At 37.8% G+C, this 18664-nt stretch overlaps 2 protein-coding genes across 2 annotated transcripts in view; one reads left to right on the top strand and one right to left on the bottom strand.

The window, feature by feature from the left end:
- Plekhh2 (pleckstrin homology domain containing, family H (with MyTH4 domain) member 2) overlaps nucleotides 1-18664 on the top strand; it is a 105486-nt gene that overhangs the window by 8812 nt on the left and 78010 nt on the right. Inside the window, exon 3 of the mRNA XM_013017888.1 lies at nucleotides 8442-8504. Within this exon, the coding sequence (XP_012873342.1) occupies nucleotides 8442-8504 (63 nt within the window). The remainder of the gene's footprint in view (nucleotides 1-8441; nucleotides 8505-18664) is intronic.
- C1galt1c1l (C1GALT1-specific chaperone 1 like) lies at nucleotides 5711-6631 on the bottom strand. Its single transcript, XM_013017889.1, has one exon. The coding sequence runs from the start codon at nucleotides 6629-6631 to the stop codon at nucleotides 5711-5713; it is 921 nt and encodes a 306-aa protein (XP_012873343.1).

The following is an 18664-nucleotide window of genomic DNA, read 5'->3' on the forward strand; positions in this document are numbered from 1 at the left end:
CTGTTTATAACTAAACCATCATCTGGATGAGAATTGAGTTCAATATAATGGTGTGCTTCTCTTAATAATTCTAATAATATAGTTAGAGTATTATAGGGCAAGAATTTTATTTTTGCAAATATGTTTTATGATTTTTTTGGGGTGGGGGTCTGGTCGTGGGGCCTGAACTCTGGGCCTGGGTGCTGTCCCTCAGCTCTTCAGCTCAAGGTCCGGTCGTGGGGCCTGAACTCTGGGCCTGGGTGCTGTCCCTCAGCTCTTCAGCTCAAGGCTAGCGCTCTACCACTTGAGCCACAGCACAACTTCCGGTTTTCTGGTGGTTTATTGGAGATAGGAGTCTCATGGTCTCTCCTGCCCGGGCTGGCTTTGAACCGCGATCCTCAGATCTCAGTCTCCTGAGTAGCTAGGGTTACAGGCATGAGCCACCAGCGCCCGGCTATTGCATAATTTCTAAGTGCCAACTTGAGTCAAATGCTGCATTTCTGAAACTAGTCTGGTCCTATTCCACAACCTTTGGCTTTGTGTTAGGACCAATCTGATCCAGGGCTTCTCCTAATAGTTCTGTATTTCTTCCTCCCACATGTATACAACTCCAATGCTGAAGATTCTTGAACAAATACTAATTTGATTCTTTAGCTCTGTGCCAAGAATTGTGGCCAACTTCTCTTTTCTGCAACAGTTCTGGTACTTAGGAGTTTTATTTTTATTTGGGTGGGGGAGGTTATTTTATCTTTTATTGGTATTGGCTAAAGGGAGCTAACTCCAGGTGTCAGCTGTAGCTCCTAAGCATTTGCTATGCCCTTAGTTGGTTTAAATTCTGAAGTAAGTCTATGACCTAATTAGCATTATCCCTAATCTATATATTGTAGTATTAAAGCTGAGAGTAATTGATTACTGTGTACAACATTAGCTATTTAACAAATAGCAGAACTGCCATTAAACCTTAGATTTTTCTGATTTTTTTTGTGATGTAGCTCACAGTACCTAGTACATAGAAGTGACATGTTATTACTTCCTCGTGTCTTTCCTTCTTTTTTCTTTTGTGGTGCTAAGGACTGAACCCAGGAACTGGTGTGTGCTGATCAAGTATACTACCACTGAGCTATGTCCCCAGGCTCTCTTGTATCTTTCTGATTTGGACATACTGATTAAGTGTACAAGCAGTCAATCTAAATATAATTATAGGTTAATAAGAAATATATTCATGAAAGTTAAAGGACGATTCATAGCATAGTCTCAGAGTATTTTTATAATTCAAGATGAATTTCAAATAAATATCGAAAATGGAGTAGAAAACCTCATTTTTTAAACACCTATTTTTATATGTATTTTTCCCATCACAATTTCTAAGTAGTGTAGAATATTGAAGCTTGTGAAGAAAAGGCCTTATTGAAGTCTTGGGCAAGTGCCGCTGTAAGTGGGAGAGGTCTTTAGAGGAATTCAAGGAATGGTGTTGGAAATATCCTTAGTATGCCAAATATAAACTCTTCAGGGAAGCTGAGATGTAAGTAGTTTTCCTACTTTACAATATTACTAGTTAGTTTTCTGAGTCAGAGGAGAAAAGGGAAGTTTCTTTTTTTTTATTAAAAAATTAGAGTTTTAGTGCAAAGGAAAGGAAGAAGTATTTGAAGAGGTTTCCTTTTAGACATGAATGTGGTTCATGTAATCTGACATTTCACGTACCTGATTCTGTATTTGGGGTTTTTTTTTTCCTGCCTTTAGTAACTCCTAGGAATAAGATGTCCCTGGGTAATAGAGTATACATAGTCACACAACAGTCCAGTGTAGTACTCCAATTAACCACTTAAATTAGTTATTCTTCTGTCTCACCTAATGTTGCAGAGCCCATAAGACTTTATGGGCTAATTCAAATGTCAGTTTAAGGGTTAATAAACAATCCTTGGTGATGAGTCTTTTAAGGCATTTATAGGAGAACTAGATGCATGATTTAAGTGGTTTAGCACTTGCCTAGCAAGCTCTTGCCTAGATGAGCTCAAACCTCAAAACTGCAAGAACAATAATAATAAAATCTGAATGTAGTGGTTCTAGCCTGTAATGTAACTCCAACTCTTTGAGGGGTGGGAATTGGAGGATCAGAGTTTGAGAGGTCAGTCTGGGCATAAAAAGTGACAAGGCTCTTAACAAATGACTGGATGTGGTAGTGCACACCTGTTATCCCAACTATGGGTGCAGAGGCTCATCTTTATAACCTATGGGAGAAATACAAATAGGAGAATCACAATCTAGGCCAGCCTGAACTTAAAGCAAAATCCTATGTTGAAAATAGCCAATACCAAAAAAGGACTGATAAAGTGATAGAGTATCTGCTTTGGAAATGTAAGGCCCTGAGTATAAACCCTAGTATATGGGTTAGGGAGGTTGGGGAGGAAGCACTTGAACTTTTTAGAGAAAATCAGGAAAAGAAATATTTGATAGGTATTGTTAATCACATCAGTGAATATGAACAACTTGAGGTATTCTACTGAAGTTAACCTATCTGTTGAACAAGTTTGTTTGTAACCAGTTACTGTAATGAGAGGATCTGTGAGTATGTATGGTGGTATAATGATCTAAGCTTATTAGCAAATTCTTCTCTGCCATTTGTTGCTGAATTGATTCTGGCTACAGAGGACATTTTTGTTAGCAATAAGTCAAATATGAGGTTTAGAATTTACGTCTTTACTTTGTTATTGTAAATGGCCAGCTCCTAAAATACTGTTGTTGTTGTTTTACTAAAACCTGATATAAGAAAATTGATCATGTCAATTTTTTAACTTACCTAGAATTCATTGGTAGTGGACTCTACTCAAGGTAAAGTGTACATTTGGAGTATAAGAATTTACATAAATATGTCTTATATTGCTTTTTGAATATTTTGCAAAGTTATTTTCTAGCTCCAATATGAAAAGACATAATCATGCAGAATCAAAGCATTACCTTTCACAATACCTGAATGTTGGAGATATTCTTAAAGTAATTTGTTTTATTAGCTAGACCTGATTTATATTTATATTAGTGCAATGTGAAGTATTTAACAGTTATAATCTGTAATACAAATTGTGAATTGCAGTGGTTTCTTTTATCAGAGTTTATCCTCAATTTTTAGGCTTTTTTTTTTTTTTGGGAAAAAGTCCAAACCTTCATTCATTCATTTGTTCACTTTAAGCTTCTGTTGCATAGTATCATTCCCGCCTCAACTATTGTTATAAATAATATATCAGCCATCTAGAAGTACTCTTATCCATAGGCAGGGCATTGTTAGAATCTGAAGATTCCAAATATAGTCTCTATTGGTTAATCTCTAGCTGTCTCCTTTTTTTTAGGTTTACCAAACTTATATAACTTGGAATTTTCCTACTGTGAATATTAATATGATTGTAAGTCACCAATGCAAGATTCTTAGGCTGAAAGAACAACACTAAAGATCTATCCAACTAAGAATTTGTGGTTTTATAAGTTTGAGCTGTTTTTCATATGATTCTATGCTCTATGTGTAGTTTATAAATACTAAAGCAGCTGTGGTTTGACAAAAAGAGCACTAAGGAATCAGAATATGAAGACTGAAATCCCAGCCACATTACAGGAACATAAATGTCTATAAGCCATCCTGATACTGAACTCAATTTCCCATCTTCATAATGGGACGAAAAACTTGCATTTCATGGTAAGGCTGTGAAATGATATATTTAAATGTTCCTGGCTCCTGAACACTCATTTGAATTTCTAAAATTTTCTGTTGTCTGAGCTATCTTTCTTCTTTTGAGATTATTTTCCTATTTTCTTGTTTGTTTTTTTAGGGTGTGTTGCAAGCTTTGCTCAAATGTCTCATGATCATTGGTGGTCTATTTATATTTAAGAATGGGACATTTGCAATGCTGGCTGACAGTTGTGTACAAATGGTTGGAGCCAGTCTACTGTCAACCTTTGCTTTGAGAGGGAGTATGGGGAAGACCAATTGTTAGGTCAGGAGCTTATAAATGCCACAGTTGTTGGATGAATGTACTCTAAACAATTTATTCAGTTTTGAAAGAAAAGGCATTTTCACTCTATACAGAGAATATAAACGCTTAACTGCCAGACATTTTAACATACGGGGGTGAGAAGTTTTCAGAAAATTAGTTGACTCTAAACAGGCTTATATTTTCCATTAATACCTGTTTTTTTTCTTTTTACCCAACATATTATTCTCCCTCTGGTCTTTATAAGATGCTGAAGTACATTTGGCCTTCAGGAGCTCAGGCTCCTTCAAGCCTTATTCTATGGTGTGTTTCCCATCATTCTGATTCACTAATAACAGGAGGATCAAGCAAATATCTGTCAGCTTTCACACACAAAGGAGCAGCAACTAGAATTATTTGTCTTCTCAAAAGCAATAAATAGAAGTTAGAAGATAATGGGACAGTGTTTTCAAAATTCAGAAGGAAAATTATATGAAACACAGATTTCTGTTCTGAGCCTATGAATTTTATTTGAAGGTAGAATAAAGATATTTTTAAAATATCTAACGCCTTGTATAACTTCTGGTAAATCTCCATCAAAAAGACAAAATTCGCCTGCACTGGTACTTATAATCCTAACTACTTAGAGATGAGATATGAGGATTACAGTTCAAAGCCAGCCTGGACAGGAAAGTTCTTGAGACGCATCTCCAGTACACTACTCAGAAAAAGCTGGAAGTAGTGCTATGGCTCAAGTGGTAGAGCGCTAGCCTTGAGGACAAAGAGGCTCAGGGACAGAGTCCAGACCCTGAATTCAAGCCCCAGGACCGGCCAAAAAAAAAAAGACCAAGTAAACCAAACCAAAGAAGGCAGGAGATATTGGAAACAGGAGATCCACTGTGAAAAAATGTTGAAAGTTTTAAGAAGACAGCTATATCAGGAAGGAAGGGGAGATAATCTAAATTGACACAGGTCTGAGGGTATAGGAATGACTTCTCAAAGTTGTAATTGAGTCTGGCACCAGTGTTTTATATCAGTAATTGTAGCTACTCAGGAAACTGAGATCTGAAGATTGCAGTTTGAAGTCATACTGAGCAGAAAAGTCCTCAAGACTATTTCTACCCAGGAGGGAAAATGCTGAGCATGCTATGATCCCAGTTTGAGGCCAACTTGGGAAAAACTTTATAGTGAGATCTCATCTCAATCAGTAAACCCAGGGTGATGTGGGATATCTTATCATCCTGGTAACATGGAAAGCTCTAGGTAGGAAGATCAAGGCCCAAGAATTGTAAAAGCAAAAGGGCCTATCTGAAAAATAAGGGATTAGGGGCATGATTCAATTGGTAGGATGCCTGTCTAGCAAATACAAAGCCCAATGATCAAACCCCAGTATCAGCAAATAAAAAAGAAGAGGTGGGATAAAGGAGCTTCCATGTGGACAGTTAATTTACTATCTGTGGTGACAACAGATGTTCCTTATTATATATCATAATTATCTAGTAGAAATGTCAGCAATGTGTGTAACTAAAATCTTTCTAGTGGACACACAAATAAAATGAAAACAAAACAGATAAAATTAATTTTAATAGCATGTTTAACACAACAAATAATTTCAACATGGAGTTAACATGAAAAATTTTATTTTTGTACTGTTTTCTAGTAATATTTGTATTCTTGAATAAAGTATATATATATTTATATCAGAGCACATCTTAATTGGTACTAGTCACATTTCAAGTGCCCTTGGACAGTACAGTTCTCTTATTCATGAGTCCTCAGTCGTTTTTTGAACCATGTGGCGGCAAGAAAACTAGCGAGTCATTGAAATGATGTCCAAATGCCCGGAGCCGATATACTCCATACATCATTACTTCCATCTTTTCGGGAGTCAGTCCGTTAAAAGTAATAGCCATATCCGAACAGCAACCTTTTACTATTTGTTGAGGGTAGCCGAGCATGGCCTCTTGAATAAGATATGCGATTGGTTTTGTATTAAATACATTTTTCCCTTCAAAATCCTCTGCGTTTTCGGCTAAAATGCCTGCATTCTTCAGGCAGAGGGCAAGCTGCCTATCGTAGGCTAGATTCCAGATCAAATTGGGATCTGAACAGCTTTGGTCGTTAAGGAGCCTTTGGATAAATCTTTTCATCGACTCTATGCTCAAGACAATTCCTCCTTCGGCAGTCACATACTCGAGGTCTCCAGAGAGGGCGGTGTGGCCCAGGTAGAAAGGTTGCCAGGCGTCCCTGGTCAGGAGAAAGTACTTTAAGTTCTCGATGACCGCGAAGGTGGTGGGGAGGGTAACAAAGTACCAGCTGTAGTTGTAGCCGTACTTCCCAAAGACATACTTGTACGTGTCCCTCATCTGAATCCACCGATCGTCGCTCTTCGCTCGGACCAGCTCTGCGCCGTCGCAGTGCTTGGTCCAGGTCTTTTTCAGGACGGCCCAGTCGCTCTGGTCTTCCCATTCTCCGAGGATGACACACAGGACCCGGATGCTTCGGTTGAGCTGCGAGCGTGTGGCGTCTAACAAGTTTAAGAACTCCTTTCCGCCGGGTGGGGGAAGGTGACGGTGTCTGTGGTTTTGAAGCAGACCCTCATGTCGAATGTGAATATGGCTGAGAGTAGTTAGCAAAGCCCAGGAAACGATCCCCACCAACGTACCCTTAATAAAGGATGCCCCAGGCGAAGCCATGTTCCAGACGTTGAAGACAGCTCGCGCCAAACAGGGGCCCTGGTGACACGGGCAGAGGAGGCCACTTCCGGGGTGGGGGGGGAGGGAGAAGCTGTGTCTCTGTGGAGCACTTCCGGGATGGGCCACCACTTTATGGGCCACTTCCCTAAGGAACCTCTCTAGCTGCTGGACGGGGCCTCGATGGTGTCATAGGGGGCGGGGCCAGGGCCAGCCTTAGTCTAATTCAACTAGATGGGGACCCGGGCGAGTTGAAGGCACCCCACATGTTCTGGACGTTGCAACCACTTAGCCAACAAGAAAACTTGAAAATAAGCAGAAGTGCGCTCCTAGGAAGTCAGATTTCTGCATTTAGTAAAAAGAATTTTAAATTGAACTTAACCTGGTGACTTGTGAAAGTCAACATGTGGCACACTTACACTGTTCATTTTGGTATTTGTGTGTGTGTGTGTGTGTGTGTGTGTGTGTGTGTGTGTGTATTCTGAGATTCTCATATGTTCTTTCCATAATCTTATAAGAATGTAAAACTGTGTAGTACTGACTTAAACGTATCCATAGTGTTGGAACACACCAATTCCCTGAAGTCTTTGAATTTTTGATCAAAATACCAAGTGTAACATTTCAAGTCTTGCTTGCTTGCTTTTTCTTTCTTTTTCCTTACTTCCTTTCTTTTTAAACTTTTCTGTTATTTGGTTATTCTTACTATATCTTGACCAACAATTTCTAGTCTACTGATGAATACTCCTGTGGTATAGATTACATTATATCAAAATATCAAAACTTTGGCATTTTGTTTGATCAGGTTGGTTTTTTGCTTTTGTTTTTGTTTGGCCATTCTTGGGGGCTTGAACTCAGGGCCTGGGCACTGTCCCTGGACACTGTCCTTGAGCTTCTTTGTGGTCAAGGCTAGTGCTCTACCACTTGATCCACAGCTCCACTTCTGCCTTTTTCTGAGTAGTTTATTGGAGATGAGTCTCAGAGGCTTTTCTACCTGGGCTGGCTTCGAACTGTGATTCTCAAATCTCACCTTCCTGAGTAGCTAGGATTACAAGTGTGAGCCACCAACGCCTGGCTTTTTTTTTTTTTAAATATTTTATTGTTGTTTGATCAGTTTTTTTTTACATTGACATTTTTATTAACACCAACTGTTTTTAATTAGTTTTTTTAAATGATAGCAAAAAGTTTCAAGGAAGCAGTCTCACAATCTGATGACCTTCCAAAATACAGTTAAGCCACACCAAATATGAATTTGTTAATAACAAATTTTTTTAAAAAAAACAGGAGAAAGAAAAATAAAAAGGGACAGAGGAAGGGAAAGATTTACAGTTCAAACTTACTAGATTCGGTAGGTGAGGCTCATTAGTAGGATACACTGTGGAAGCAGAGTGGCACACATAGGTGTAGTCTGTTTTTTAAAGCAGTTACCACTAATACGTGGGCCCTGCAGCAATTACCACTGGCTTCTCACATGCACACGAACTAGGAGAAGCCAGATTTGGGTTGATACTGTTATAGAGAGGTTCAATGATTGGCCTGCCAGACAACCAAGACCATTTTTAGCAGAATAATTCCCTCAGAAATCTTTGTTTCTATCTCACCTAGTATTTTCTTCAAGGTACTTAAAAGTCATGTTTAATCAGTTTTTAAATCTGCCAAAAGTCTTTAGCAAATTTCATTGTAAATAACTAATATCTAGTGAATTACTTTATTCTTTAGAAAGTTGGTCATGTGAGATTTGAAATCTCTTTCTAAAAGGAAAATTTTAAGTTTATGAATTTTTAAGTTTTTATATATTTTATATTTCTTCTTACAGATGCAACAGCTTGAGAGACAAGTTATTGATGCTGAACGTCAAGCAGAAAAAGCTTTTCAACAGGTAAAGTATAATCTGAAAAGTGTTTTTCTGCCTCTATAATGGTTTTACTTAAAATCAGAAAATAGTTTGTCAGTGCTCCAGTACATTTTACAATTTTGACTGTTCATGAGCTTGACCCATAGAGGGGCTAGTCCAGGGCCAGAATTAGTCTAGTTCAACTAAAATGGTACCCTGGGGTGAGTTGAAGGCACCACCCAGCCAACAAGAGAACTTGAAAGTGAGCAGAAATGAGCTCATTGGACTCTACATACTACCAAGGAAAAAAGACTTCCTAAATTAGAAAATTGCATTTTCTGAGAAAATGAAATATGGCTTTAAAATAACACTAATTATAACTAAGATTTAAATATAAATATGTTCATAGCACCTTTACTTATAGTAGTAAAGGTTAGAAATATCTGGGGATATTGGGTTGTCACAGAATAAGGACACCAACTAGAAAGAAACTTGGCAAGGTAAAATTTACTTCTGCAAGAAGGGTGTGCCATCAACTGAAACTCTGGCAAGCAAGCAAAAAAACAAGCAGGATGCTCCTATTTTTTTTTTTAATCCCTGAACCAGCATATCCTGCCCCTTTGTTTAGATTGGCTGAGTTCAGGTTCACAATCTGCAGAAGGTTGTGGTTTAATTAACAGAATCTAAATAAAATTCAAGAAGTGCTTTTTTTTCTTTTTTTGTCAATTGTGGAACTTGTACTCTGGGCCTGGGCACTGTCCCTGAGCTCCTTTTGCTCAAGGCTAGTCACAGCACCACTTCCAGCTTTTTCTGTGATTAATTGAAGATAAGAGTCTCATGGACTTTCCTGCCTGGGCTAGCTTCAAACCACCATCCTCAGATCTCAGCCTCCTGAGTAGCTAGAATTATAGGTGTGAGCAAGTGGTACCCAGCTTAGATATTTCTTTTTTTTTCTTTTTTTTGTCGGTTGTGGGGCTTGAACTCTGGGCTTGGGGGCTGTGCCTACGCTCTTCAGCTCAAGGCGAGAACTCTACCACTTGAGCCACAGCGCCACTTCTGGTTTTCGAGTAGTTTATTGGAGATAAGAATCTCAAAGACTTTCCTGCTGACGCTGGCTTTGAACCGAGATCCTCAGATCTCAGCCTCCTGAGTAGCTAGGATTACAGGCGTGAGCCACCAGCGCCCGGCTAGATATTTCTTATAGATGGATTTAGATCATATGTGCTCTTTTGTGTCTGGATACTTTTATTTAGCAAGATATTATCAAGATTCACCACGTGAACATAAGGCTATGCTATGTTTATCCACTCATGTACTGATGAACATTTTTTCCCCACCTTTAGACTATCATTGTTGCCATGAACATGTATATAGGAGTGTTTGTAAACCTATTTAATTCATTTATCTGCATACCATTTTTTCTTGTGTTTAATAGTTGACCTATTCAAATTTTGAAATCAGAACTTGACCCATTTCATTTGATTTTTTCCCCCTTTTTGTTGTGTTGATCCTGAGGCTTGAACTCAGAGTCTGGGTGCTGTCCCGGAGCTTTTTCACTCAAGATTAGTGCTCTATCCCTTGAGTCATAGCTCCACTTCCAGCTTTTTGGTGGTTAATTGGAGATAAGAGTCTCAGGGATTTTCCTGCCCTGGCTGGCTTCAGAGATCCTCAGATCTCAGCCTCTTGAGTAGCTGTGATTAGGGGTATGAGTCACTGGTGCCTGGTTTCATTTGATTCTTAGACAATTTAGTCTATAAGGTCTCTTCTTTTTTCATTCTTTTTTGTTTCTTTTTCTTATATGTTGGGGGAAAAATGTTAATTTGACCTCTAAAGCTGGATACCTCCTGGATTTTACAGGTTACAGCACTATGCTGTTATTTAACAAGAGGCATTTAATATTCTATATTTCCTGTAAAATACAGTCAATCTAAACATTTGACCCTCTTTCTCTTAAACTCCCTTGTCAGATTGTATATTTCTATCATGATGCATGTTAGGTCTAGTTATCTCTTTTTGTGTATTATATTAGCAGCTATTGATAATCTTGTTTTGATCAATTATTTCAAAGGGAGGCAATCACTTTTTGCACAATGGCCTTTATTTTTCAGAATAACTTGAGACTGACACCAAAACTGACTAGGAAGTACAGCATTCTCATGTACTTTCTCCTTTATCACATATCCACATTCCATCTAGCCTTTTTTACCATTCATATCCCACATTAGTTGGTACGTTTGTTACAATCATTGAACCAACACTGACACATTATTATCCCTTGAAGACCATAATTTACTTTAGGGTTTATAATTTACTCCTAGTTTTTTTAATGTTCTATGGGTTTTGACAAATGTATAATGACTTTTATTCACCACTGTATTATCATTATAGAATAGTTGTGTGATGCTTTAAAATTTGGTGCTTAATCTAATTATCCTTTCTTGCTTCAAAGTTGCTAGAAGCTACAATCTTTTTACTGTCCCCACAGCTTTGCCTTTAAAAGAATGTTATAGTTAGAATAATACAGTACATAGACAGTTCATATTGGTTTTTCTTCACTGCATTGTTTCGTTCATGGCTTTTTATAGCTTGAGAGCTTAGTTCTTTTTAGTGCTGAATACAATTCCATTGTATGAATTAGCACAGTTTATTTATAGTTATTACTTTAAAAAATCAATATAATATATAAAACCATAAAGTATACTAGATAATTATACAAGCATGTACTTGTGTAACTACCACTACCTCTACTACCAAGATATAGAGCATTTTATTGCCCTGGAGGATTCTCTTGTGCTCCTTCTCCATCCACACCCCTGTTCCACTAAAATTAAGTAATGCATATTCTCTTGTCTATCACCATAGATTAGGTTGGCTATTCTCGATGTATGTATTTTTTGGTGTCCTGGATGCTTTTGCTCAATGTTACATATATGTGTATACACACACACACACACACACACACACACACACACACACACACACACACACACACACACACACACACACACACACACATATATACATACATTACCATGTGCATTCAAATTTTCAATGTGACTTCGCTTCAATTTTTATTCATTCGCCTGATGGTGGGACATTTAATTTATCTTCAGTTATAGGATCTTATGAAAAAAGCGGCTGCAAACATTTCTATTCTTTTATTTTGGTGGGTATGCGTTCTTGTTTCTGCTTGGGTATATACCTAGGGGTACAATTGGTGAGCCACAGGCTGGCTAATGTTTACTTCAATAGATGTTGGCAAATGGTTTTCCAAAGTGAATTACTGGGTTGCATTCCTACTCAGTGTGTGAAAATTCCAGTTGCTTCAGACCTTCTTGCTAACAGTTGGCATTATTCTTTTTAGTTTTAGCCATTCTAACCATGCTATTGCTCAACAGAATGCTAATCTAAATTCTATTCCTTAGCATAATAGATATGTGTACACACAATAGACCATTTCCAAATTTGAATTTATCTGGAGTAGAATATATCCATTTGACATCTGATAATCTCTGCCAAAAGAAAACCCGAACAGGTTTTTCTTTTTTAATTTAAATTTTACTGTAATGATGATGTACATAGGGGTTACAGTTACATGAATCAGGTGAAGAGTACATTTCTTTTTAAACAGTGTTACCCCCTCCCTGATTTTCTCCCACTTTTTTCCCTCCTGACCCCCAACCCTTTAAGTTGCAAAGTTCATTTCCATCATAGTGTCTAGTGAGTATCACTGTTGCATTGATTCACCCTTTGTCCCACAACTTCTGTGATTACCCTTCCCTTCCCCAAATTAGATAAACATATATATAAGACAAAGGGTACAGAAATAGAAGTCAGTGACAAAAAGAAAAAAATAAAGGGGAAAAATAAAGAAAAATAATTGAAACCCTCTTGTTTCCATTTCTTGGAGTTCATTTCAATAAACACCATTTTGTATGGTCATATGCACATAGCTATTGAGCCATGGTGATCCTCTCAAGAATATACTCCTTTGTTCTCACTGTACGAATGCTCAGTGCTATTTAATCATGTCCAAGTGTAATTATTTGTCTCTTATTATGCATTGGATTAACTTGTAGATTTATGGACATATTCTAGTTATTACAAATGAGGGGAAACCATGCAGCCTATGTTTCTTTGGGTCTGGCTTACTTCACTTAAAATAATTTTTTCCATGTCTTTCCATTTCCTTACGAATGAGGCGGCAACATTCTTTCTGATGGAAGCATAGAATTCCATTGTGTTTATAAACCACATTTTCTTGATCCATTCGTCCACTGAGAGGTATCTGGGTTAATTCTATATCTTGGTATGGTAAATAATACAGCAGTGAACAATGAATATGGTTGTGTTTATGGCTTTAGTGCGGGCTGGTTTGTGGTCATTTGGGTAAATGCCCAGGAGTGTGATTGCTGGGTTATAGGGAAGCTCTAAGTTTAATCTTTTGAGGACCTCCATAATTCTTTCCAGAGTGGTTGGGCATGTTTACATTCCTACCAACAATATCATAGTGTTCCCTTTTGGTCACATCCCCACCAGCATCTAATATTATTAGTTTTCCTGATAACAGCCGTTCTAACTCGGGTGAGGTGGAATCTCAATGTTGTCTTGATTTGTATTTCTTTTATGGCCAGAGATGATGAACATTTCTTCATATGTCTATTGTCCATTCTTCTTTCCTTTTCAGAAAAGTCTCTTTAAGTCTTTAGCCCACTTATTAATGGGTTTGTTGTTTCTTTGGGGATTTGTTTTTCAGTGGTTTAATTTTTTGAGCTCTAAATGTATTTTACATATGAGGCCCTTGTCTGATATATGGCTAGTAAAGGTTTTCACCCATTCTGTGGGCTTTCTATTTATTTTGCTAGCTATGTCCTTTGCCATGCAGAAACGCTTCAGTTTGATGCTGTCCTATTTATCCAGCCTTTCTTTAATTTGTTGTGATTATGGATCTTTAGGAAGTTTCAACCTACAAACAGGCTTTTCTTACTGCAAAAAATTAATTGAATCTGCCAAGATAGGAGGTGATTGTAGACTATAATATAAGAAACAAACTGTTCCAAGACAATTGTAGAAGCTCCTCATAAAACTGTAGATGTGCTATATTCAAATGTTGATTCTAACCTAGTATTCCTATAATGCAGTTATTTGTGTGCATGTGACAGTATTCTAAACAAATAAACTTAAAGCCCAGAATCAGAATTGAGAATTTTACTATCTTTTTCTCTCCTCTCCCCTTCCTTCCTCTCCCTTCCCTTCCTTTCTCTTGTGAATGATAAGAATGAAGACAGGAATAAGGGATATGAGACCAAAGATTGACAAGGTAGTCTGTTCAGATAAAGAAAAATAAGATGAATTCATATTTCTCTCATTGAGAACAGATCTAAATTTTTAACTAGGCTGAAATTCAAAATCTGCCACTTTACTTGACTGGAAAATGTTCTTTTTTTTTCTTTGTCATCATGGGGCCTGAACTCTGGGCCTGGGTGCTGTCCCTTAGCTCTTCAGCTCAAGGCTAGCACTCTACCACTTGAGCCACAACACCACTTCCGGCTTTTTTTTTATGCTTATGTGATGCTAAGGAATTGAACCCAGGGCCTCGTGCATGCAAGGCAAGCACTCTACCACTGAGCCACCTTCCCAGCCCCTGGAATATGTTCTTAAATCTCAGTTTTATCACTTATAGAAAAGAGCTAATATTGGCAGAACTGATAGCTTCTGTGCCATGTGGGATCTATCCTATAGTGATTAAAAACACAGACTCTAGAGTCACACTGCCAGGTTTAATTTGCCTTCATCTCTTACCATCTATTTTACTTGCCTCTAGCTTCCTATCTGGGAAATGTGGTACCATGTAATGCCTATGACATAGGATATTGTGGAAGTTGAATAGGTTGCTATGAGCTAAAAAATCCTGGAATATTTCCTGGCACTTAGAAATGCTATATAAGTTTTAGCTGTTATGAAGATTGAAGGTAATTTAAGTAAAGTGCCTGACATTCAGTCAGTCCTCAATAAGTGGTGATGGTAGATGGGGAGAAGTGCTGTTGGTAATGTTAAGTGTAATGTGTCTGTTTTTAAGATATTCTTTAGCTGATGTTACTGTTACTGATAGCCACACTTATAACAAGGCAACAACCAACAGTTAAAGCATAAAAGGTTTTTCAAATTCTATAAAAGACACTTATGTCATCCTATCTCATTCTATATAAATATACCTTTGTCTTTTTCAGTAACGGTAGAGTGAGCTTTATATGTATATTCCTGTTCTGTTCCATTCTTTGTAGCACATATGTTACTTGGTCTACCTCCTTCACTTCCATATTTCTGCTGTGTCTTTTCCTTTCTGTCTTTGGCTTTTCTTAGTGGTATGTCTTCATTTACACTCATGGTTGTCTGTATAGGCCCTTCTATCTGTTCTACTTTATTTTACCCTTCACCTTTGAATACATGTATTATAGAGGGGGAAAAAATAAATTAAGGATGGGTGGTTTTGTTTTGTCTTCTTAAATTTAAAACTCTTATATGTGTGGTAAGTTTGTTTCTGAAAATTAAATATTTTTAATTGTGATTTTTCATTAATTTCTTGCCCTTGGAGATATTGCCCTTAAGAGACTCAGTGGGAATTCTAAAGAAAAAGAATCACCATTCCCAGTGCAAGACCATCAAACCATGTCAGTTTTTAGCTATCCATGCTCAACCACTGATCTTGACAAGTTTAACAAGAAGAACTTACTCAGAGTTTTCCCTTGAAAAATATAAGCTATATAGGTATATTCAGGCATAAAATTGTTTACTTCCAGCACTATATCTTTAAGCAAAAACAAAAAACAAAAAAAAATTAACACCATGTTGGGTTATTGTAGACACACAGTCTTAAAGCAAAACAAAGGTGGAGTAAGAGTGGGAGAATCAAATTGCAGACCTTTGAGTTTCTGTAAGCTAGCAAAGTCTGTAGATATTTCCCTTTGTCATAACAGTTTACATTTATTCAGTGTCTATTTTGTTATGTTTCAGAAAGAATTTTTTCCATAAATAATTCATAATGAATCTGAAAAGTTGACAGGAAATATAAACACAAACTGATCATGTTACCATTTTTGGCCTGCGTGTTAAGTTAGAGTAAGGGAATCCACTGGTATGTTTAACAATTTTTGTGGGACTGCGGCCCATCTGAATGTTTATGCTGCTTAAATTCAACTTGTCTTTTCTCATTTAACCATATCCTAAGACTTAAACAACTGTATTTACATTCTCCCAAAAGAAATGTTTCACCATGAAAAGTAATAGCCAGTTCAACTCTATACTTTATACATTTTTCTCTTTGTTTACTAATAAATGGCACCACTTCCCAAACTACTAAGTTGTCTACAGAAAAGAAAGATCACGCATTTTACTGGAGAAACTTTAGTGATTGTTATAGTTAATTCTATAACACATTTTTATTGTGGTTTTCAAGTTGTGAAATCAGAACATTAGTCAGCCTAGTACTGTTTATTAATATTCATTAACTTATGTAATGTCCCTGGGCATTACACTAATTTTTGCTAATCAAGAAAAATTTCCCCTATAAAATTTGTGAGGTTTAGTTTGGTTTTTAGTACTATGGATTGAACTCCAGGCTAGTGTTCTATTACGTTAGCCACATCATAGTCCTTTTGCTTTTCATTTGTTTTTCAGATAGCATCTTTTTTTGTGTGTGTCCAGCTGTGGGGCCTGAACTCTGGGCCTGGGCGCTGTCCCTCAGCTCTTCAGCTCAAGGCTAGCACTCTACCACTTGAGCCATAGCGCCACTTCCGGCTTTTTTCTTTTTGCTTATGTGGTTCTGGGGAATCGAACCCAGGGTCTCATTCATGCAAGGCAAGCGCTCTACCACTGAGCCACCTTCCCAGCCCTCAGATAGCATCTTATACCAACTATACCTAGTGATTCTCTGAACACAATCCTCCTATCTTTGACTACTGAGTAGCTTGATTGCAAACATGTGCCACTATCTTCAGCCTGGTTTTTGTGTTTTTCTTCTGTCCCTTGAAGCTTGATTTCTTTGCTACATTTGATTAAGTTCTAGTAGAAGCTGTATTTACATTTCCTCATGACCATTCTGCTATGCAGGCTAATCTTCCTTTCAGTAAAGTACTTCTCAGATTGAAACTATTTTCAGTTCTTAATGAATTATTAGTGCTCCTTTATCTTCATATGCTGAATTTTGGAATGCTTTGATATGTTTCATTACACAGAAAGCAAAGTATCCAGGCATAGGTTAACCCCAGTTAACCAGCAAAAAAGAAGGAGGAGGAGGAGGAGGAGAAGGTAGTGGCAGGACCTTAGCCATGGGGCTGGAGGGCGGGGAAGCTCAGACACAGCATATGGGCTCTGAGTTCAAGTCTTAGAACTGGCACATACAAAAAGCTAATTTATTTATTGCTTTTCCTTTTCCTTTCATCTTTGGCAAGAAAGCTTTTCATAAATTTTGACATGCTACACAAAAATAATTACGTTTAAAAATGTGATTAGAATGATTACTTTGGAATACATCTTAAGTAATTAGAAAACAAGCTTGAATTTTAAGTACTCTTCACATATCCTTCATTCTATTTGGAAACAATCAGAAATCTTTGTCATATATTTGCAGTGTTTAAGGAAACAGGAATTGCCATTCCTTACTCAAAATGTAGTTACAAGGACTGGACATGTAGTTAAGTGGTACAGTACTTGCCTAGCATGAATGAATTCCTGGGTTTGACACTCCAGCATCACACACACACACACACACACACACACACACACACACACACACACACACTACAGTCACATCTTGATGGCTTAGAGTAGGGACTGGAGCAATGAGGTGAGGAATGGAAATAACAACATGGATGAAATTATGAGAGTAATATTTGTAGTTCCTGTTTTTCTGTTGTGAGCAGAAATGGAAAATAGCACTAGGAGCTTTGTTGGGATGCCCCAAACTTTCCTCAGATTCAAAGAATTGCTGGAAGGACTCGAAGAACCCAGAAAAGCCTTATATTCATGTTGTGGTTCATTAGAGTAAAAATATCTGGATTAAAATCAACAAAAGGAAAAGGCTCATTAGGTGGTGGCTGGGAGCACCCTGGAGTTACAAGAAGGTGCACTCAGTCCTCTTGGCAATGATATACGACACACACAGGTCATTGCCAAAACATTGCCAACCTGGAAACTTACCTGAGCTTTGGTCACCAGGATTTTTACTGGGGTATGTCAGGTAGGCCTTGAGTATCATGTGACTCATCTTCATTCCTTGTTCTCTAGCCTATCTACTTACCTGTCCCATTCTAGTGGTCACACTGGTACAGAGTGACCCAAAGTTCCAACTGAACAAAAATAGGCATTCACCATTAAGCACATAGTTACCATTAACTTTCTGATGCCACTCGAGATAATCTCAGGTACCTAAAAGATAGTTCTATCCACCAGGATATTCCAAGGGCTCAAAAATTATCTTTCACGGATCTGACTACCCTGAATGTGCTGAGTTAACCCTTTGCTGAACAGGAGCTTAGAGATCTAAGGATTAAGCAGGTTTCTTTGAGGGAAAATAGTTATAGCAAGTGTTGAGTAGAAACAGAGACTTGTCTAGAAATAAAAGAAAAGAAGCCCCAGAATATGAGCTATTCCACACCAAAGGGAATCCAGATATAGACAGTTGCAAGGGTTTATTTAAACCAATTCAAATTTATATGTATTTGTTAGTGGTCAGTTTGAGTAGTTAAAATTCTTGAATGGTTCCCCTTCAATGAGTGGAAAAGGAACTGGGCTATTTTCCATGTGCCTGTAGTAGGGTATTTTAAAAGATTACTTGTTTCTTTTGTAAGCCTCTTAGCTTTTAGTCAAAATCTTATTCAACTAATGACCAAGGAAGACTGGTGTCTCTGGGATTTGGTCATATAGGACTGGGTGGCATGCAGGCTACTTAGAATTATGTTGTGGTTGCTTTCTGAGGAGATTTTGAACATTTGGCAATACTTTTCTCATCTTAGAAAATTGTGTAAAAAACAAGCCGGGCGCTGGTGGCTCACGCCTGTAATCCTAGCTACTCAGGAGGCTGAGATCTGAGGATTGCGGTTCAAAGCCAGCCCAGGCAGGAGAGACCGTGAGACTCCTATCTCCAATAAACCACCAGAAAACCGGGAGTGGCGCTGTAGCTCAAGTGGTAGAGCGCTCGCCTTGAG

This window comes from Dipodomys ordii, unplaced genomic scaffold (genome assembly GCF_000151885.1).
Source record: "Dipodomys ordii isolate 6190 unplaced genomic scaffold, Dord_2.0 Scaffold37, whole genome shotgun sequence".
In the NCBI taxonomy this organism is placed as follows: Eukaryota; Metazoa; Chordata; class Mammalia; order Rodentia; family Heteromyidae; genus Dipodomys; species Dipodomys ordii.